General features: G+C 42.9%; 1 protein-coding gene across 1 annotated transcript in view; it reads left to right on the top strand.

Annotated features, from left to right (window-relative positions):
* CDK18 (cyclin-dependent kinase 18) overlaps positions 1–23,031 on the top strand; it is a 103,719-nt gene that overhangs the window by 69,820 nt on the left and 10,868 nt on the right. The window contains exons 3-9 of the mRNA XM_015419341.1: positions 7,526–7,665; positions 8,845–8,970; positions 12,170–12,226; positions 19,364–19,478; positions 19,659–19,753; positions 22,521–22,583; positions 22,734–22,857. Coding sequence (XP_015274827.1) covers positions 7,526–7,665; positions 8,845–8,970; positions 12,170–12,226; positions 19,364–19,478; positions 19,659–19,753; positions 22,521–22,583; positions 22,734–22,857 — 720 coding nt within the window. The remainder of the gene's footprint in view (positions 1–7,525; positions 7,666–8,844; positions 8,971–12,169; positions 12,227–19,363; positions 19,479–19,658; positions 19,754–22,520; positions 22,584–22,733; positions 22,858–23,031) is intronic.

The raw sequence follows: 23,031 nt of genomic DNA, 5'->3' as shown, positions 1-23,031 counted from the left end.
CCGTGACTTCAGTGGCATATCGTGCGTTTCCCTCTCTGGAGGCAATTTGTAAAGCTGCCACGTGGAATTCTGTCCATTCATTTACCAGGCGTGATAGAGTGGACAAGCTGGCCTCAGCGGAAACAGCTTTTGGTCGTAGGGTTTTGCAACATCCCCTGTAAACGGGGAAGCTTCTCCCTCCCTTGGGGCAAGCTGCTTTTACATGTCCCATCTCTATGGACTGTCCCACTAGCTGAACCATCGGTGGCCCACCCAGTTGTGGTGGTTTTTTGTCACTTCACACGTTTGCAGGGAATGTTGGGAGACTTGGAGTTTTGCTGAGTAACCTAAGAGAATGCTGAGAAAGGGGGTTTCGTATTCTGTGTCCCCAGTTTCTATTCTTAGACAGTCGCTAGTCTAGCGTTCTGTGGGTCATGATATCTGTTTGTTGGTTACAGTTGTTGTGTTGAGTTAGTTTCTGTGGTTCGGGGAGGTGTTTTCCTTCTAGCAATTTCCAGATGGGGTTCACCAGGCTCGTGCATGACTGGGAAAGCCTCGAGGGGATAAGCCCCTCCTCACCTGGATCAAAGCTTGGAGCCAACCCTGAAATTGGAGGAGGAGCATATCCCATCTGTACGGACTGTCCCACTCCTGAACCACCAAGAAAGGAAGCTTCACGGTAAGTGGAAAAAACCTTCCCTTCTCTTCAGTGGGGTAACATTATCCATTTCCCACCCCCAAAAAAGAACAATAATGGACATATTAATACCAAAGAGAGAAGTAAGGAAAGTACCCGTGGAGGACATATGGAGTAGAGCTTGGACACAACTAGAGGGTCAGCCTACGATCTCTCCAATAGGGTCCTCGCAAAAATTTTGTATAGTCCTACACAACTAGAGTGGGGGGGTGATCTAACCAACTTGGATGATTTCGCCCCACTGAAGAGAAGAAACCTTCAAGTAGGTTCCAATGTTTCGGTCAATGGAAATACACTGATTTTTGTGGAACTTGGTCTTCAGAACCGAGCAGAAATGGTAGTGCTTAGTGAAGTAGTTAGAAGTTGTAATTCAGACAAACCAAAGAGAGTTTCTGGCCTCTTTCCTCAGGAGATCAAAGCTTGTTTTGGCAGAGGCAATGCTTAAATATATTTATAAAAGAAGCAAGACTCATCAAAGGCAGCAGCAGTGTCTGTGGTTTCCCTTTTAATTTGTTTTGATAGTATATGTAGCCTCATTATGCTCTGAGTGTCAAGGTCTGTAATCCATATGAAAAGTGGAACAGAATAAAACAGCAGTGTACACACACAGTCTGCCTACATCTTTGATACATACCCTAGCAAGGCAGTTAGTCATGTATAGATTCACCCAGTTGGATTCCTACTGCGGAGACCTCTGCTTGCTTGGCTTTGAGTCCTTTGTACTGTGTGGGATATGTAGCCTCCCTTTGTAAAGAAAATATTCTGACTCCTGGACAATTTTATTTCCCCTCAACTCCACTCACCGTCCCTTTTTCCTCCACCTTCACTTGTGAAGATGCCAGAAGCTGAACCTGGGCTTTCTGCATGAACAAACATTCTGCTTATGCTCTCCCACTGAACCACAGTCCCTCTCAAACATTATTGCAATTCTTTAGGATAGGAGATAATGTGTTACTGATCTTCCTGACTAACATCCTGTTTGTCTGTGTTTTTTACTTTAAAAATTAGTTTTGCTTGTGCAGTTCTCATTTACCTTGCTATTTTTTTCCTGTGAAATTCTGTTAAGATGCTTAAATGACCACTTCACTGACCCCAGAAAGCCATTTCATGGTCTCATGTTAAAAACCCCTCCCAATGGCTTACAACAGTGTAAAAGAAGTCTCCCTCCCAAAGATTGCTGGGATTGCCCCTGGCATCTGCTCATTGGCTCTGGGCAAGTATGCATACTGTTGTATGTGTGAACCATATTGCTACAAGACTTATATTTGTATGACTGTAACTATTACAAGCGTTAATGCCCACAGATGCTGTTTCTTCAGTTATCCTATGTGCCTGTATTCTGAAATGTCAGCAATACCAAATTCCTCAGTCCATAGGTACTGGTGACTAGAGGAAATACTGATGCTTGTAAGAGGTCTATTTGCTGCTTTGCATCTCTTAGATGAGTTGCTATGGCTTTGATCAGCACCACATACAAATTAAGCAGATAGTAAGCTCATTGTATGACCATCCAAGTAGATTAAAATCAACATAGTGAAATCCATGTTTGCCATGGTAGATGGTTCTAAGTTAGGGGAATTTCAGCACCAAGTTGGGCAGAGGGAATGCCTTGAGCAGCTAAACGTATTTTAATTTAGTTGTAGATTTTCCAGACTGTCTGGCCGTGGTCTTGACATTGTAGTACCTGATATTTTGCCAGCGGAGGTATAACACAGAGGTATAACACAGAAAGATGGAGTACTCACTAACACAGAGAGTACTCCATCTTTCTGTGTTACACCTCTGAGGATGCCAGTCACAGCTGCTGGCAAAATGTCAGGTACTACAATGCCAAGACCACGGCCATACAGTCCGGAAAATCTACAACAACTAAATTAAAATAGAACATTTAGCTGCTCAAGGCATTCCGTCTGCCCGACTTGGTGCTGAAACGTCAGGTACTACAATGCCAAGACCATAGCCATACAGCCTGGAAAATCTACAACAACTAATGAACTCTGGCCATGAAAGCCTTTGACAACACATATTTTAATTTGCTTGGAATCCCCACTTGCTGATATATAGACTTTTCACGCTCCTGTATTTTATCTCCTGCAATGAATAGTAATAGATTGTTGTACTTGTTCAGATGTACAGAGAGCTCCAGACGGGAGATGTATATTCACACATGCTTGTCTGTTTCCCATCCCTTCCAAGCACAATGCTCGTCTCACCCCCATCCATTTCAACTCCTTATTTATTTTGCTGCCGTTGCAGAATAGAAGTACTTTGTCCATAAACACAGTATTGCTTTGCTTCCTTTCCTATGGAAAGTCCAAGGAAGCCTTTACAAGTTCATGCCTTTCAGAGGAATAAGTGCATTAGAGTCTTATTGTGCATGAAAACTCTTCTATTAAAAATCTACAGCTTCAGGAGAAATGGCACAGAAGCAGCAGCCAGCTCTGGCCATGCTGTTTCTAAAGGCAGACTCACCACAAAGTCTAGAGCTGCTAAATCAGATCACACTGTCGTAGAGACAGAAACATTCTAGACCATCTAGTACAGCCCCCTGCTCGTTGGGCTGCTTTCACAGAGGTTCTGCTTCTTTTTCTAAAGGATGGGTGGCTGTTGGCTGCCTGTTACTTTCCCTTTAAGCCTCTGTGTTCACATCTGTAGCCCTGATACTTGTTTTCCAGGAAGTCCTGGGCTTGTGAGCCAAAATTGCCAATGGGACAACTGTAGTGGCCACAATGAATGCTAATGCTTTCCATCATGGCCAAACTACATGTTATATGAACTTTTGTGTAACTTTCCCTTACATTTCTTCAGACCTGTCTGGCTCTTTCCTCCTTTAGGAGACAAAGCAGCTGAGAAGGAGGGTTGTAAGAAGAAAAATGGCTGGCAGGGGAAAGTTTGTGTCTTCTTCCTCCCTGAGAGCCAGTTTGGTGTAGTGGTTGAGTGCACGGACTCTAATCTGGGAGAACGGGGTTTGATTCCCCACTCCTCCACTTGCACCTGCTGATGTGACCTTGGGTCAGTCACAAGCTCTGGCACAGCTGTCCTTGAAAAAGAGCAGTTTGTGTCAGAGTTCTCTCAGCCCCACCCACCTCACAGGGTGTCTGTTGTGGGGAGGGGGAAGGGAAAGGTGTTTGTAAGCCACTCTGAGACTCCAAGTGAAGGGCGGGGTATAAATCCAATCTCCTCTTCTCTTCTTCTTCTTCGTCACTTTTTATTGCATCTTCAAGCAGCTACCTTTGACTTTTTTAAAAAATGGGAGGGGGAGTTGCATAGAAAATGCCATAGTGTGTAGATTGGCCTGTAATCACAGGCTTCTGCCCTGGTTTGTACAGAGCTTCAAGAAGAAGATGGCTGAGGCATTCCTAGCTTGGATATAATGATTTTAGACTACTTGATGAAGAATCATGAATAACCTTTGTTGCAGGTAAATATTGATGGGTGGGGTATTAGTGATCACTTTCAGCCTATAGGGCAGACTTTCTTATTAAGAATAATTCAACAGAATCTTGAAGTGAAATTTTAAAACTGTTTGCTGTCCTTGTGGTTACAGAGAACATGACATTTTTGCTCCTTGATTTCTGTCGGGAACCTTTCTGGCATAATAAAATAAATGGGATTTGCTAAGAAGTATTTCAGTTGGGCTCTTTTTGGTCACATATAACAAACATGTTCCCTTTTCAGTATGCAGATCAATGGTGGTTCAGCTAATCAGCTCTTTACAAAAATGAAGGGGAGGGAATGGGACTTGAAGTGCGGCAGGTGGAAATGACTGTCCTGTAAGGTCGCTCAGCTGGACAGTTGCAAGGACTGAGAAGAATCTTTCTGTCTTATTAGCTTCTAACTGTTGTTTGAAATCTTACTTTGAATTATCACCTCCAAAATCCTCGTAACTTTTTCCCTTCCTTTCAGTTTGTTCAACATGAACATAATTAACCATCTATGGAAAGAGTTTACTCAGTGAGATCATGGAGCCAGGTTTGAGGGCATCCTATCTTTGAAGCTTTTATGTCCTTTGTTAGAGAATCTGTTTTCTGCCATATGGATGAGGAAATGGGCAGGAAGTAGGGTTGAGTGCTCATTAAATGGCATAGCTCTGTTCAGAAGGCTGGGAATTAACAAACAGTTCATCTACATGGTTCTCCTAGAAAATAATGCTGCTGTAAATTTGCAGGATTTATTTCATGGGTATCTGAGTGACCTACATTGAACTTGTGAAGTGTTTTTCTTGAAGCTCTGTCTGGGTCTTTCTGTTCCAGAGCCTCTTAGCAAGCAGTCATTAATTACAGCCCTATCAGGTTTAAGTGCAGAGCACAGAACCATGGGCTCAGGGAGAAGTAGCTGCACACACAGGGCTTCTGAGCCTGCTTCTTTCACATTGCATTTTACATTTATGGCTCAACAACATTTCAGAGCTCTAATTTCAAGAGAAGTGATCACTTCAACTTCTTAGAGGGTCATTTCTCAGAGTGGTGCAACCAGTTGAACAGCTTATGGGTAGGCATTAGAGGTGTGCATTTGGTCTATTCAACCCAGAAAACAACCCGAAAAACACCTTACCAGTATTTTCTGGATAGTTTTTCAGCCAGATACAGATAGCCGGTATTTATTTGGCTATCCAAAATAGTCAAGCCCCCAAAATCACACAAGTATTTGGGATTTTTTTGGGACCGCTGGAAACCCACAGTTAAAGTGCATTTAAAGTGCTTTCAGGCCCTTTAAATGCCTTCATAGTTCACTCACAGGCTCGCAGCTTGCAGAAGGCATTTAAAGGGACTGTGATCCCTTTAAAAACCTTCTTTCCCCCTCCATTGGAAACAATGGAGGATGGGGGCAGGAGAAGTGAGCCCAGCCAGGATCGGCTGTGGTGCATAGAGCAATGTGTTCTGTGTGGTACAGGAGCTCCTGGGGGTCGCTTCTCTAGCAGCCCAGTTTAAACCTAGGGACATATGCATGCCTTCACATTACCATGGTACTGGCTAGATTACTTTATTGTTCTGTACATGGGGTAGTCATTATCAAAAGTGTTAAGAGTAGTTTCAGATGAAATTTGGTATGTATTCCAATTATAGCATAAATCTGAAAATGGCATTGGTATAAAACCAGGGAGAGTAAAGTATATCCCAAATAGTTAAAGTGCTCTGTGCCTGGAACTTCCAGTGTCATGTGTTGATGAGGCCTAAGACATAGTAACCACAATAAAATCTGAAAATAGGATGCTTTTGCATCTTACAATCAAAATTCATTTTGATTTTATTTATTTAGTTTTATTTATAATAGAGGCCTGCATTGAAGCACAAAGTAAGCCAAATCATATTTGGGATGAAATGCTGGGGATTTCATTGTCCTTTAGGCTTGGGTTTGGGGGAAGAGGTGCTGCCAGTAGCAGCCAGAAATTTAGGACTATGCATGTAGGATATGTAAAAGTACCAGTAAAAGGCAAGTGGGAAACGTTGCAGATGCCCTTGAGTCCCACTTGCTGCTTTACTTTCATAATACTTTGCTGCAAGGAAAAAATGCATACACAGTCTCATGTGGCCAATAAAAATTTCTGTGCCTGCTGTGACTACACATAGTAGTAAGTAAGTTTGGTTGCAGCTTCCCTGAAGATAGCCATCATAGATGAACCTGGAAAAAAGAGTTGCATATATACGGAGCTGCGGTGGCTCAAGTGGTTAAGACGCTGAACTGCAGGCTGTGGAAGGTCGGTAGTTCAGCAGTTTGAGACCCGAGTGTGCCGCATGACGGAGTGAGCGCCCGTCTCTAGTTCCAGCTCCTGCCAACCTAGCAGTTTGTAAGCAAGAAATTGCAAGGAGATAAATAGGTACCACTTCAGTGGGACGGTAACAGCGTTCTGTGCGCCTTGGTGTTTAGTCATGCCAGCCACATGACCACAGAAACATCTTCGGACAGCGCTGGCTCTTTGGCGTTGAAACGGAGATGAGCACTGCACCCCTAGAGTCGGATTCGACTGGCTTTTGAGCAAGGGAACCTTTACCTTTACTTAGTTTTCATATACAAATGGCTTACCTGTTATCCCAGTATTAGCATGGGATGTTAGCAAACATAGTTATTCTTACTTTGTGGCATTTGAGAGATCAGAAGAGTAGTGCAAATTGGTGCCACCTGAGTTGCAACAGCAAGATGCAAGCTACTGCTTAAATGAGAAAGTAACTTTCTAAGTAAAGTAAACCATTTCCAGTTTTCCTCAAATTCCTAAATTATGTACTATATCCAGGGTCCCCAATGATGCCCATGGGTGCCATGGCGCCCACCAACTCCTTTTGGGGGGTCACCAAGTGTTTTTAGGAAGTAAGAGGGGCTGGGTGGGGCTGTTGCCCAGCAGGGCTTCTGACTGGCAACTGAAGCTCTGATAGACTATGGAGATTAAAATAACATTGTTTCAGTGGCAGCTGCCACCATATTTCCCTGTGTATTGTTAATTGTCCTTCATCTCCCCTGCACTTGGGCTTCCTCTGTATATGTGGGTTCAACTTCTGTGGCAGTCATCTTGTCATTGTGCCCACCACCCTTTGTCTGAATTCCAAAGATGCCCACAGGATCCCAAAAGTTGGGGACCTCTGTAATATATTAAGCAAAAAGTGCTGTAACTTGGTCTGAGTATGGCCCAGGTTAAAAATCAAAATAATGTATAGCTCTATCCTATGCAGATTCAGAGAAGGTTGAAGGGGGTTTCTCCTAAGTCACTATGCAACACAATGCAGTTTTGTTCTAGGAAGTGGTTCATGTTACCAGAGGTAGCTCATACAAGTCCTCAGTTTGCTGCTCAGCAGTGGTGCTAAGATGTGTGTTTCCATTCTGGCCAATTATTTGGTATTCTTTCTTGTACATCAGATTTGGCACAAGGACATCTGCACCTGGGACACTTAAGCAGGGACATCCGGTCACAACCCAGTTCCACTTCGCCTTCAGAAGGTCGGTCCCCAACCACTGTGAGATACCGAAATGGCAATCAGCGCCGCTTTTCCATGGAGGTAACTATACTTGCAAAGTATGGGAAATCTGTATGAGACGATAAGAGAATGGCCCCTTTTAAGTGCAATATAATGCTGGCTCCAGACTGTAGTCTTCAAGAATGAGCGGTCTACAGAGGCTTCACACTTATAGAAAATTGGAACATAGTGCAAGATGATGTGCTTCCCCTGAGGTACTCATTTAAATAACAAAGTTATTGAATTGAAACATAGGATCACTTATAATTAGGAAAGTTGTTCAATATTTTTCATCAAGATTGCAGGAAGGGAATGATATGCAACACTGGGCAGTGGAGCAAGGTCTAAAAACTCAGCCAGGCTGAGACAAGCCTGTGGGATGCAATGCAAGCTCGGGTAGTGGTAATGGGAATTAGAGAGATCTGGACAAATACTTGGGCTGCTTTGTCTCTTTGGAATGGAACACAATCCATGTAATACCATGTAATACAGGCATAAGAAGGCAACAACTTGAGAAATTTTGGTTTTTCCTCTTTTTATTTAGTAACATCTGGCCTGAAGAAGAGTTCTGGGGAACCCAAAAGTGTGCATGCATGCAGTTATGTCATTGGTTTGGTTTGAATAAAAGATATTACATGAGTTGTGTTCTTGGATCTTTGGATTTTCCTTTAGTACCAACATGGCTGTAAACAACTTCTCTCTTTGGAATGGAGCCAGAGAAGTTCCTCCCACACAGACAGCCCAGTTAAGCAGGCTGTGGGGGTGGGCTGTTGTCTCTTGGTCCAAGAGGCAGCTGTTGTGCTTGTCGTTGAGGGGGCAGGAGATAATGGGTAGTTCATAAGCTGCAAAATTCTAGTTGCAAAGCTTCAGGAAGAAGCAGCCTTTCTAAATTTGAGGGACTTGATGGCTCCATTTCAAACCAGAGTAATCCCATTCATTGCACTTGCTCTACAGGACTCCCTGTTTCCTGCTTGACTGCCAGTTTGACCTTAAGTACAACCTAAACAAAGTGGTGTAATTCTATAAATTTATTTCTTCTGCCTCACCTTTGACTTGAGAGGGCATCATCCCTCAACTCCTACTGCAGGAGCCATAACTGATCTGTGCTGTGTGACAAATGACAATTACAGCTTTGGGACTGTACCTACAGAATGTGTCTCTAGATAACATTTTAAAAGTTTAAAAAGTCTCAGCAACTAACTTTCTACTATTTTTTCATAGGATGTCAGTAAGCGCCTTTCTCTTCCTCCAGAGCCTTCTCTGCCTCCAGAGTTCCTACAGAAACTGGAGATGGAAAGTCCAGAAATTTCGAAGCCTCTTAGCAGGATGTCTCGTCGGGCTTCTCTTGTGAGTCTGTTTTTTTTTAATTATTATTATTATTATTGTGTGTGTGTGTGTGTGTGTTTGTGCTTGTGAGCCTGGAAGTCATGGTGACTTCTGGTGACCCCTAGTGGGGCTAGGACATTTCAGAGAGGTGGCTTTGATATTACCTGCTTCTGCATCCCAGCCCTTCCGAGTACTTCCCAGGGTCAGCCCTGCTTAGCTTCAGCCCTGCTTAGCTTCCAAGATCTGACAAGGGCATGAGTCCAATTTTTTGGCAGGCATTTAGGCAATACAATTCCTTGCATGGGCTTGCCCTCATATATTTGTACATATGATATTGTGAAAATTCCCATGAGTTCACTTACACAAATGGCTGAACACAGGGCAAACATTTAATTTAGTACTAGAAAGTCGTGTCATTTAATTATTCAAATGTGTCTGTGTAACCAATGAGACTAGAAAGCACTTAAAAAAAAAAGATCTGGGGAGATCAAAATTCTAGGGCAGAATGAAGAGTGAAATGTTATATCTGTCTCCCATTTACCTGTGCAACTTCTGCCTCTCTTGAATAAAGTATTACTCAGCTGAAGCAACTGTTCCATAAATATTAATAAGCTTATAAATTAACAATATATGTTCCTTTTAAACTTGCAAATGTAGCATTGTTATGTTTGTGGGGCATCCAATCACGTTAAGCCTACTTTACTTAGCTATCACCTTTACAAAAACAGAAACATCCTTAAGGCAAGGAAAATGGGGAGATTCACAGTCCTACCTGGGCTGTGACTGGGCACCCCATGTCTCTGGGGTATATATTTGAGTGATTCTTAGTTCCAAAAGGAACACTCTGGTATAAAATTAATTCTGTTTATTTGCTGAACTTCTTAAAATATTCCAACGGACTTATAAAATAACCAACATTACAAAGTGATAAGCAGCTATAAAATTGCAGCAACTTAAATTCAATCTCTAGACATCTGTCAAAAGTTGAAAGTCTTGCAGTGCTTTCTAAAGGGGGCAAATAATGTAACTGTAATTGTGATTGGCTGGTTCTACAAGTGTTTCTGTTCCAAGCACTGTTACATGGAAGTAAGTTCCACTGTTTCAACAGAATAGTTTTCTAACATATTCCAATATAGGCTGTTATCTTATTTCCAAGTAGGGGTGTGTGCTAGATATCCGGCTGGCATTGGCCAGGGCCAGGGCTTTCTCAGCCTTGGCCCCTGCCTGGTGGAACTCTCTGCCAAATGACATCCGTGCCCTGTCTGATATATTAAAGTTCTGCAGGGCATGCAAGGCAGAGATGTTCTGCCAGGGCTTTGGTTGAGGCCAGCGATAGTTCCTTTGGTTGAGGCCTGGCACACACACACACACACACCCGAAAATCTGAATGCTAAATATGCCATCTGTTTAAATATTTATGCTGAATGTTTTAATATTTAATTTTGTAGTTTTAACTGTTTTTAAAATTTTATTAGATTTTATGTTGTTGTAAACTGCCCTGAGTCCCACGTAAGCAGGGAAGGGCGGTTAAGAAATCGAATGAAATAAATAAAATAAATAAATAGGTATATACCGAGCTGAATACAGATTAGACAATCTGATTTGGTGACCGAAATAACCATGCCCAAATAAAAGCTGAAAATATTTGGCTTTTATTTTGGTGTGGCTAGAAGGCATTTAAAGAGACTGCAGCCTCTTTAAATGCCTTCCTTGCCAAGTCATGCCTCCAAAGCTGTGCGACTGGGCGAGTGAACTCAGAAGGCATTTAAAGTTTAAATGTGTTCAGTTCACTCACCCAGTTGCATGGCCTCTGCAGCACAACTCAGCTAGTGAACTGAAGGCATTTAAAGTTTAAATCTGTTCAGTTCATTTGCAGATTTGTGCTGCCTCCGTACAACTCAGTGAATGAACTGAATGCCTTTAGTTCACTTGCAGAGTTTTGCCACCGCAGCAGCACAACTCAGCAAGTGAACTGAATGCATTTAAACTTTAAATGCCTTCTGAATCTGCCGAGTCGTGCTGCCACTGTGGCACAACTCAGCAAGTGAAATTCTCCATTATACCCTAGGAGGATGGTCCCCATAGGGTATAATGGAGCCAAATAAATTCAGGCTTCCCAAATATTTACCCAAATACCAATACAATACCAATACTGGTATTCAGGAATATTCGAGAATACTGATATTTTTCAGGTCCAATGGACCCGATCGGAAAAAAACAACAATTTTTTTTGCACACCCCTACTTCCAAGTACCACTTAGAGTGCAAATCACTTCAGATACCTCAGGAATGTTAGACATTCTACACAGCAAACTGCTGCACTCCCCTTTCTACCCCCAGCTCAGCAAGATCTGATGCCTGAACCTTAGAAGGTTGTGGATCAAAATTTTTGGCCTGATCAGTCACAGACCTCTCAGCTGAGATATACATTATTACTGTTCTCTGTGAAAATATTTCTTTAATCTTTCTCCATGTGATGATGGCTATCTCTCTAACACCACCTGGAGCTGAAAAATAATTGTGCTTCAAAACAATATATGACTTTAAGCAAATTCATAAGCTTACTATGAAAACCTCTTATGACCATCAAAGGATTAATCCTGACTCTTCTGTTTGTGGATGGTTATAGACATCTGCTAATCCCAGTTACAGTGTTCAGAGTAAAACACAGCTCACATAGAAGAAAAAAACTGTATTCCTAGCCCCATGATATTAGATGGGGAATAAAACAAATTAGTCAGTTGCATGGGATGTCACCGGAAGAGGCTGGGGGATTAGTCTTGAGCCCTAACCAAACTGGGCCAGGATCCAAAGACACTGCAAACACCGTGGAAGAACCATACAGACAGCCAGAGTGTTCATTGTCATGTTTATATAGCATTTCATACAGAACAGTTTGACAGACTTGATAGAAAAAATTGAAAGTAAAAAAGATTGAATGTTTTATTTGCTGTAGAGTTCCTGAAGAGGAGACAGCAGTATCAATTACTGTTTTGGCACAATGGTGGGAAATGCAAGTATCTCCAGTTTGTTCCAGCACACAGTTGGTTGTGGTCCCTGCTGTTCTAACAACTGATTACAGTATATTTAGAGTTTGCTTTCATTTATTTCCCCACTGAAGTTGTTAAGGCAAGAGTCCTTCACCACATGTGATCACCATCTATGTTTCTGAGGGCAGAGAGTGGAAATTTCCTGTGCTGACTCTTTGTTTTTGTTGCAGTCTGACATTGGTTTTGGGAAGATGGAAACCTATGATAAAATGGACAAGCTAGGGGAGGTAAGAAAATACAGTGAAACATTATTATTACAATCAGCATTACACCATCTTTCTTTCTGTGTTGGGCCACCCCTATCGCAAAGTTTCAGGTCAGGGTAAAAAGTGTAAAAACACACATACTGCTCCAACTTAGCCATGTGTTCTAAACACCAGACCAAGCAGATAGATCTTATAAATGATGTGGAAATCTTGTTGGTTGTGCTTGGAAAAGTAAATTTAACTTCCAAAGACGACAGTGAGTATTACATCCCAGAATTCTTCTTTGGTTCAGATTGTATATTCAAACCAGAGAAGTGTTCCATCCTTCCCTGCTTCCACCTCCCTTTTTGGTGTTTATATCCATGTTAATGGCATTAGTAACTAACCGGCCATCAGTGGGTATGCTGGCAGAGTGCTTCTGTCCTACATACCACCTCCATCTTTTCCTTCCTTTCCCCACACTTCAGTTCATCTGAGAAATGCAGTGTGTGAGGGGGGATCTGATAGCTTTATGCTGGTGTGAGATATCCTTCTCCCTCTGGTAAAGGGGACCTATATGACTTCTGTAATCCTTTAACCCTTTACCTCAGGAGCCCAAACCTTTCCTGACAGATATAAAAGAATGGCACCGATTAGCGTGGTTTAAAATAAAATAAGGGAGCTGCGGTGGCTCAAGTGGTTAAGACGCTGAACTGCAGGCTGTGGAAGGTCAGTAGTTCAGCAGTTCGAGACCCAAGTTGCCGCATGATGGAGTGAGCTCCCGTCTCTAGTTCCAGCTTCTGCCAACCTAGCAGTTCGAAAGCAAGAAATTCCAAGGAGATAAATAGGTACCACTTCGGTGGGAAGGTAACAGCGTTCCGTGCGCCTTGGTGTTTAGTCATGCCGGCCACATGACCACGGAAACGTCTTCAGACAGCGCTGGCTCTTCGCCTTTGAAACGGAGATGAGCACCACAACCCTAGAGTCGGATTCGACTAGCTTTCGAGCAAGGGAACCTTTACCTTTACCTTTTTAAATAAAATAAGAAAGATTTATTCTTTATAAAAGGCAGGGAAATGGGAAAATGGTTTTAAAGGTTTGATATGAACCAAACAGCTGGCAACCCAAAAGTTCATAATATGAACACTATTAACACTGTTGAAGGCTTCTTAAAATTCAGGCAGAAATTATATAAACAATAAACTCTATAAGATGTTTCTTTAACATCGGCAGTCAGTTGTAATGACAGAGAACATATACGGTATAATGACTAAACCAGGGTTCCCCTGACTGGACACCCTTCTAAATACTGTGAGAGACGTTATGATGTTGTTTGGCTGGTTCAAAAATATTTCTCCCTACGCACACACTCAGTGAAGTCTGACTGGACTCTGAATCCCAACTAGTCCCTCCCTAGACTCTTCTCCCTTAAGCACCCTAAGGAAACTAGAAATGATATACATCTGAGGGTCCTTTCACTGACCACTCACTCTCAAGTACCCAGTTTCCTCCCTCCCTCTGTGCTGGAGATCTGTCTGTTCCTAGGACTTTTCCCTGGATAACCGAACTACAGCCCTTCCCTGTTTGTGTTGTTTTCCTTTTTAAACAGAGGTCTGGCCTTTGACTCTGGCAAAACCCCTCAGCAGCGTCTCATCTGTCCCTCTGCTCTGTGACACCCTGTCACTGTGCCACAGACTGAGAGTTTTCTCTCAGAAGGAAACCACTAAAAGCCCCTTCTCAATAATAACTCTCTCTCAGAACCGAGGTCTTCAAACTGTCAGTTCTCTCTCCAAGCTTCGAGACCTCAACTGCCTAACTGTCCAGATCTTTTTTTTTTCTCCCAGCTCCCTGCTGGATGCATTCCGTTGTCATGGAGGTGGCTCACCAATCAGAGTGAGCCTCTGCCACTGCCTACACTCAGACTGTTTTTACTTAGTTCATCACTGCTGGGCACTCTGGGGACTAGGTTTCCTAGCTTATATTTGAGTGTGTCACTTCTTGGATACACACCTGAACATGGTGAGGGGGTTTGTGTGTGTCACTGAAGCTGAGAGCAATACCATAAGGGGACTAGACTCTTCCAAGAGGCTAAAGTCTTAGCAGAGTGACTCAATGTGGAATGGTCACAGCTGACACCAGGCTTATGATGCATCCACTTCCTTCAGGAATCAATGACCACATCAGCAGAAGAGAACAGACAGTTCCAGTGGTGATGGGGGCAGAGGAAACCTTGAAGATTAGGTACTGGGCAGCAACAGCAGTAGTAGAAAGTGACACTGGCAGACTCTAATCTGGAGAACTGGGTTTGATTCTCCACTCCCCCATATGCAGCCAGCTGGGTGACCTTGGGTCAGTCACAGTTCTTTCAGAGCTGTTCTCTCAAGAGCAGTTCTCTCAGAGCTTTCTCAGCCCCACCTACCTCACAGGGTGTCTGTTGTGGGGAGAGGAAGAGAAGGAGAGTCCGAGTGAAGGGCAGAGTATAAATCCAACTCTTCTTCTTTTTCTTCTAATAGTGCAGTGAGATGTAACACAGTCAGGGGCTATAATGCAAAACCGAACTGAATAATATCAATCAGACTTCATAGAAAGTCTATCAGTATAACCATCATTCAGGTTTATGCCCCAACTACCTATACTGATGGGGAAGAAACTGAAAGCTTTTATGCAAGAAAAGGAAAAGGCACTAGAGATCATATTGCAAATTTATGTTGGTTACTGGAGCATACAAGAGAAGAAAATCAGTTTGTGTTTCATAGTTTACAGCAAAGCTTTTGACTGTGCAGATCGTGAAAATATATGTTTGGTGTTAAAAGAGAAGGGCGTGCCACAGCATCTGTATTTTATCTCTCTGTCTCTTCCATCTCTAAGCTGAACATATCATATGAAAAACTGGATTAGATTTAGATGGAGGTGGAATGAAAATTTGTGGAAGGAACATTAAGAATTTGAAATATGCAGATGATACCACATTACTGGGAGAAAATAGTAACTTGAAATGACTTTGCTGAAGGTTAAAGCAGAAAGTGCCAAAGCAAGACTACAGCTGAACATCAAGAAGACAAAAGTAATGAATACTGGGGAATTACACAACTTTAAAGCTGACATTGAAGAAATTGAGATTGTTCAAGATTTTCTGTTCCTTGGCTCCATCATCAACTAAACAGGGGGGCTGCAACGAAAAAATCAGAAAGAGATTGAGATTGGGAAGTAAGCATTCTTTAGTGTAAGGATGTGTCACTCACAACCAAGATCAAGCTAATTCATGCCATGGTATTCCCTATTACTATATATGGGTGTGAAAGCTGGACAATGAAGAAAGCTGATTACTTTGCAATGTAGTATTGGAGGAGAGTTTTACAGATACAATTGACTGCCAAAAAGACAAATCGGTGGGTTCAACATCAAATCAAGCCTGAACTCTCCCTAGAAGCTGAAATGACTGAACTGAGGTTATTGTACTTTGGTCCCATTATGAGAAGAGAAGAGTCACTGAAAGAGACAATAATGCTGGGAAGAGTTCAAGGCAGGAGGAAAAGAGGAAGACACAACATGAGGTGGATTGACTCTGTAAAGGAAGTCAACGTCCCCAGTTTCCAAGACCTGAGCAAGGCTGTTAATGATAAGATATTCTGGAGGACATTCATTCATAGGGTCGCCCTAAATCAGAAGTGACTTGAAAACACTTCACACACACACACACACACACACACGTGCCTCAGATATTGCCAAAACAACGTCTGAGGCACCAGGAAGTCCTGGCGGCCTACTCACCTGCAGCCATCACCAGCAGCCTGGTCAAAAAGCCTCTCAGTCGCTGCTGTGGTCACCAGCCTTGCCAAGTAAACAGGAGAAATAATGGAGGGCTTGAGGCTTCTAGGTAGAGCCTGGCTATTTACAGGCGATTGGAAAACTCTGAAACAAAGATATATTTTTTTCCCTTCCTGAAGTTCTCTGCTGCCTTTCATACATAATCTGGCTCCTTTCCAATTTGAGCTCCAGGGGTTTGTCCAGCTCTACTGGATACAAAAGATGGTCAGGCTTGGATTTTGGTATGTTTCCGCAGGGTGCCATAAATAGAAAGTAACAACCAAGAGTGTCTGTTTTGAGTCTTGCTGTCTAAACCGTGATGTACAGATGGTATCATTAAGAATGTACCCTTGATAGACCTCTGAGCCTGTGACAAAAGGTGTTAAGCCATCACTGTGTATGTTAAGCCACACTGTTCACGGTTTTATATATTTAAACTTGCATCTTGAATTGTGAATTTAAAACGAGGCCCTAAGGTTTCTATGCATTGCTGTGTGCATCTGGACTACCTAGTTAAGAGGGAAATTTAGCGCAAGCAGACAGATCAATGGCATTGTCTATATCATAGATTCAGAGTGTGCTTCCTAAATTATATGCAGCCTATATACTGAAATGCAATACAATTGAACCATGAAACTATTAAACTGTGCAGGGTTTTAGATAACTTTAATGCTATTATTTATTTATTTATTTATTTATTTATTTTATTCAATTTATACCCACCCTCCCCACGAAGGCAGGCTCAGGGCAGCTTACATAAAATTTAAAACAGTTAAAACAATAAATTTCTAAAAACCAATCATAAAGTGCTAGTGTGCCAAGTTGTAAACTGATGGTGAGACATAATAACAAATCATCTTAATAGCAGATCCTAATGGGGTACAATCAGCATTGATGTAGAACTATCTCAGTCCCTTCACACCAGCGATGCACAGACTGCAATGGTAATGCCAGGGCACAGGGGTCCCACGGTACGGCTCCTTAATTGAATGCCTGACAGAAGAGCTCCGTCTTGCAGGCCCTGCGAAAATGTAAAAGGTCCCGCAGGGCCCTGATGTCGTCCAGGAACTCATTCCACCACCAGTGTGGAGCTGCCACCGAAAATGCCCCGGCCCTAGTTGAAGCCAGCCTGGCATCTTTGGGACCCGGGAGGGCCAGACGGTTTTGAGACCCTGAGCGCCATGCTCTCTGGGGAACATGTGGGGAAAGGCGTTCCCTCAGGTATTTAGGCCCCTGACCATAAAGGGCTTTAAAAGTAAGAACCAGCACCTTGAATTGAATTCAGTATGCTACAGGCAGCCAGTGCAGTGCTTTTAGTGCAGGTTGCATGTGCTCCCACACAGGGAGACCCAAGAGCAGCCTGGCTGCAGCACTCTACACCAGCTGAAGCTTCCGGATTTGGGTCAAGGGAGGCCCCATGTAGAGAGCATTACAGTAGTCTGGTCTCAAGGTGACCATCACATGGATCACTGTTGCCAAGTCGCTGCATTCGAGGCAGGGAACCAGCTGCCTAATCAGCCAAAGATGGTAAAAGGCTGACTGAAGAGTGGCTGCTACTTGGGCCTCCATCATTAGGGAGGCATCCAAGAGCACTCCCAGACTCCTAACCTCTAGCGCTGGCACCAACGGCACCCCATCGAAGGTCGGGAGTGGGATCCCTAACCCCAGGCCACCTCGACTTAGGCTCAGGACCTCCATCTTCGTTGGATTCAATTTCAGTCAGCTCAGTCTAAGCCAACCAGCCACAGCTTGTATAAACCAATCACTGTGATTAATACTTAATTATTGGTTTAAAAAGCTGTTTTTATTAAAACTAAAATAAGCCATTTGAAACTGGATTAAAGTTTCCTGTGGTCTTTCTGTTTAGAAGAAGACTACAATGGAGTGATCCAGTTGTAATCCATTTTAAGAATGGTTGCACAGAGATCGAAACCTATTCAAGTTCAAGTTTATTATTATAATCCAAGATCAGAATATAAAACAGAACATACATTAATATATGGAAAATTCATTGATTACGTATCTGTATATACCTGAGCATTTAACATGAATATGTGCTAAGTAAATAAAATTGTTAAATTACATTTAAAATATATTTCAGTTTTCTTAAAAGAGGTCATAATCTTCTGCCTGATTGAGCTGGCCAGGGCACAAAATCTTGCTACCTTGGCGGTAGTTTCATTGCAGCAATCAGCTAAAAAGAGAGCAGAATAAAATTGATTGGGTCTGCCTGGAAAGGCAGCAGTAATTGGAGTGATGTACTTTATTTAGATCTCCTGATAAAAATGACAGTATAAAAGAATGTGCTCAATTGTCTCTACCAGACCAGATTGGCATGGACAAAGACAATGTACATATGGAGTATGAACATATCTCCCCTCAAGAAGGGCAGAGGGGAGGATATTAAGTCGCACTAGGGTAAAAGGTCTGCTGTATTTTGGAAGTTCCAATGAAAAAAGATAATTGGATGGAACAAAGTTTTGTTTTCTGCTTGTAAAGAGATATCCCATAACCTTTGTTTAATAATTTATCTAGCTCCTTTATAGCCGAGGTGCAAGAGAGTTATACTGGAGAAACCCAGTAGTGACAATTTACAATCAATAGTTGGAAGCCATCTTGAGCAAAAATTGTCTAGAAGAATTAGGGGAGTCAGTCCTGAGGGGGAAAGTTTTATCCTAAGCCATAAACAAATGGCATGAAACCAAGCCCAGGTTTCCAATGATATTAATCCAGCCTCTAGTTTAAGCAGAGCGTTTGGAATGCATCTTACTACTCCTAATAGAGATCTAAGAAATTTGGATTGAATTGCTTCAAGTTTGGAGTGGTTTTAATACAGGGATACCAGTGCGCCATGCATAAGCTTGGGGTACCATCTTTCCTTGAAAAACTTTCAGGGCATAGGGAATATAAACTCCTCCTTTAGTATAAAAAAATCTCAGCATGGCTAAGGCTGTTTTTGGTGCGGATTCCATGACCTGGGAAAGGTGAGCAGCTGATGAACCTGAGGATTGAAATGCAACGCCCAAATATCTAAGCACTTTGACTTGTTTTATCGGATGTCCATCTATTTGCCACTTGTGGATCTTGGGTCTCTTAGCAAAACAAGTACTTTAAGTTAGGTGTTCCTCGGTGCAATGAGTCAAAAGTGCTCAGAGGGCTCTTCTCAGTCCTACCTTGGTGCATGACAAAATGGCTGTATTGTCTGCATATAAAAACATGGGGGTAGGTTACACAGAGATCTAAACCGATTCAAAAACTTTCAATAATGGTGTTTTATATAAGGCAGTAATGAGTGGTGTCTGCTGCATAGTTAATCCCTGCTTGTGAGCTGAGCTTTTTTTAAAACAAAAAACTTTGGCTTCTTCCTCACAGGGCACCTATGCTACTGTCTTTAAAGGGCGTAGCAAGCTTACGAAGAACCTGGTTGCCCTGAAGGAGATCCGTCTGGAACATGAAGAAGGGGCCCCTTGCACAGCTATACGAGAGGGTAAGGAACAGTGTTTATTTCCAGAGAACAGACAGTGCCCATAGAAACCTCAGGCAGTTCTTTCCTCTCTTCTTCATAAGATCTCCTGGTTTGCTCCCATGTTTTCAGGCATGCACTTTCCAGTGCTCCCCCCTTGCCCCCATTCACTGTGACTGACGCTGCCATCTTTTTGCTTTACAGTTTCCTTACTGAAGAACCTCAAGCATGCAAACATTGTAACACTTCATGATATCATCCACACAACATGTTCCCTCACTCTGGTCTTCGAGTATCTGGTGAGTCTGAAAACTACTTTCTTTGAAGAAAGACTGGCTGGCACACGGCACTGCTGTGTTGACATTTTCTGCAGTTAGCTGACCAGCAGTATCTGGTTTGAACTTACATTTTATTTTTATTTTAAAATGTCTAACACAGTTTTGGGTCAAATAGTCCACAAACAGACAAATAAAAGAAACCAGTTCTATAATACATAATAGAAGATAAGCAAAAATGCATTGAAACTCAGATCAGAATAAATCAATGTTGGTTTTTATTAATTAAAAAAGATGGAATTTTGAGCAGCATTCAAAGAGAAAAAAAATCAAACATGGGCAAATGCCCCCCCCCCCCCCCAAGTTTTAACTATGCATCAAATATAACAGGCAAAGTGTAAGAGCCACCACTGAGAATGCTGTGTCCCCTGTATTTCCCCACCACAATTCTGACAACAGGGGAATATGAAACAAATTATTTCCTGAATCTCTTGGTGTAGGATAGGTTGATACAGGAGAAGGCAATCCTTCAGATACTCTGGTTCTGACATCTTGAATGGGGCTGGGAAACCAACTGGTAGCCACTTTAGTTCTTTCTGAATTGCCTGGTCTCCCCTTGTTAATTACATGGCATTCTCATTGTGAATCATCTGTAGTTACCAAATACTGTCAAGGGCAGTATCATGAGTCTATATGATGCCAAAACTAGGAGTGGCCCACACAACCATTGTTTACCTACATTTCTGATGGCATAGCAAATTGCAGTGGAAATGCTATGTAGGGAGAAGTGGAAAGTACAATTTTCCTAGCAAATTTTGGTTTTAGTGTTGAGGGGAAATTAGGAACTCTCAGTTACTGATGAGTTATGACCAGGGGTTTTTTTCTGGGGGAACGTGCCAGAACGGAGTTATGGAATCTCTTTAACATAATTCTTTTTAAAATGTTTGAAAGTTCATGAGTTTTCAGTATACAGATTAGGCTTGCCAGGTCATATCCTCCCCCCCCCCCAGCGGGGGGGACTTGGGGTGTGTGCTGGGAGGCGGAGGGGCCACCCCAATGCGATAATATCACATAGAGTGCCGTCATCACATCAGGGATGCTGTGCCGTGTGCGCACACCTCCCCTTGCTTTCCTCCAACCATTTAAAGGGAACCTTCCCTTTAAATGGTTGGTGGAAAGTTGGACTGCCAATGCCTGCCCTGCAAGTCTTTGCTGCCTGCAGGTCAGGCACGAGTGGGTGCCATTCATGCCTGCCCTGTGAGCCATGAGATTGCCGCTTGCAAGACAAGTGCGAGCCGCTCCCGCTCTTTTGAAGCAGGAGTGGCTCGCAATTGCTTTGCAAGTTGCGATTTCGCTGGCGGCACCTGCTTTAAAAGTACAAGTGCCGCTTGTGCCTGCTCTGCAAGCCCTGAGCCACTGACAGCCTTTGGGCGCGCGGCCCTGCCTCTTCCAAACAGCGTCTCTTTGAACACTGTTGGGAAGGGGCGGGGGTTGCAGGCACGCGCAGCCACCCCTCTTCTTCCCTCTTCAAAATTTGAAGGGCCAGCTGGAGGGCCCTTTAAATCTTGTAGTAGGGGGTTGCTGGGTGGTCATTCTTGGGGGTGGGGCTTCCACCCCCTCTGGCCAGGTGGGGTGGAATCGAGAAACCCCGGTGGGGCCGGAGATATGGCAACCCTAATACAGATTGAAAACTTTGTTTCTCTCTTGAGAGTTCCAGCACTTCTTTTTCAAAAAAAAAGAAAAAGAAAAAAGCTCTGGGTATGACTGAAGGACAGATAATTCGGATTGCCTCTGCTGCAGGTATGTTAGCTGGGAGAATTTTTGATCCTCTGCAACAATTTAGTAATAGCTGTCTATTTCCTGCATAATAAAACAAACATCTGGAAATAGTGCAAAGGTTTGATCTGTGTAGGAAGTCTCATAGTCCTGTGCTTAGCCTTAGGGAGCAGCCCATTGAAAGTGTACACTGCAGTTCTGGCCTGCATTCAGCCCATCCGCGGGGAGGGCGGGATAGAAAGCCAATAAAATAAATAAATAAATTCATGCTAAGCTGGCATTCAACTTTATTTGCCACAGTGGGAGCGAATGCAGGCTGGGCTGGATCTGGTGGAGGATTTCTACAGCCAAATAGGTGGGGTGACTCCTGTGGGAGACCCTGAACCTCCCCCCCTTGTGATGTTCTAAGGGTCCCCATGAGCAGTGTTGTGGGGTGCGTTTTATGCTGGAGAGGTGAGGCAAGCAAGTCATTCTCTGCATATCAAATCCCTTCTGCCAGTAGAAATATTTTGTTGGATCCAAGCCAATATTTGTTGCTTTGCTCTTCCCTTCTCCCTTCTTGTATGGAGAATAAAAACCAACTGCAGTTGCCCATGGTATCTGAATGCAAGTGCCTGGCAAATTGGAGTTTGTTTCTACTACAAAGAAAGACAATCTCCAACTGGCCAGGCAGCTGCATTCAGAGATCATGGGCAATTGTGGTTTATTTTCCAACGGAGCTTATTTTTGTGCTCTGCGTGAGAAGAAAAGGTAAGAAAAGAGAAATGGGAGCGCACGCAGTGCAACAAGCAAGCAGCAGCATCCATACAAGTAATCTAGCATGACATCTGAGTGCAACGCTGATATGATGGGGAAAATATTAATTGACTTGCGTTTTCTGTTGCTGAGGAATTGATTTTTTAAATTTAAATAGGACTTCAAGTGTTTGCCACTTGCAAGATGTTTCTAACATTTTGTAATGGTGCTTCATTCTTCAAGGTCATTTAGGCCCCTCAGGACATGTTTTTATTTTCAGGACAGTGACTTGAAGCAGTATCTGGATAACTGTGGGAATCTGATGAGTATGTACAACGTAAAGGTGAGTGAGCAAAGAAGATGGATGCACTTGATCACCTGTAAGATGATGATTTCCATTCAGTTTTAGGAATTCTTGCTTCTGTTCTGTTTTTCAGTAGAAAAGAATGAACTTTTAACTGGTCCTTGTCTCTCATTTTGTTGCCACTTCAAGATCTTCATGTTTCAGCTGCTGCGTGGTCTGTCTTATTGCCACCGACATAAGATCCTGCATAGAGATCTCAAGCCACAAAATCTGCTCATTAATGGGAAAGGGGAACTGAAACTTGCTGATTTTGGTAAGTTGTCATCATGAGGCATGCACAATTCCAAAAGGATTTTGTTAGGGTCAGAACAGGAAGGTCATACGACACTGCTGAAGCACCATTCCTTAGATCTCAGTGATGAAATGGTACACAAAGTATATTGGGGGTCACTCTCTGTGCATGTGTTCACACACATGTGCATATCAC

The sequence above is a fragment of the Gekko japonicus genome, unplaced genomic scaffold, assembly GCF_001447785.1.
Source record: "Gekko japonicus isolate JY-2015 unplaced genomic scaffold, Gekko_japonicus_V1.1 scaffold276, whole genome shotgun sequence".
Classification (NCBI taxonomy): domain Eukaryota; kingdom Metazoa; phylum Chordata; class Lepidosauria; order Squamata; family Gekkonidae; genus Gekko; species Gekko japonicus.
This window is presented reverse-complemented; position numbering and strand designations above follow the sequence as displayed.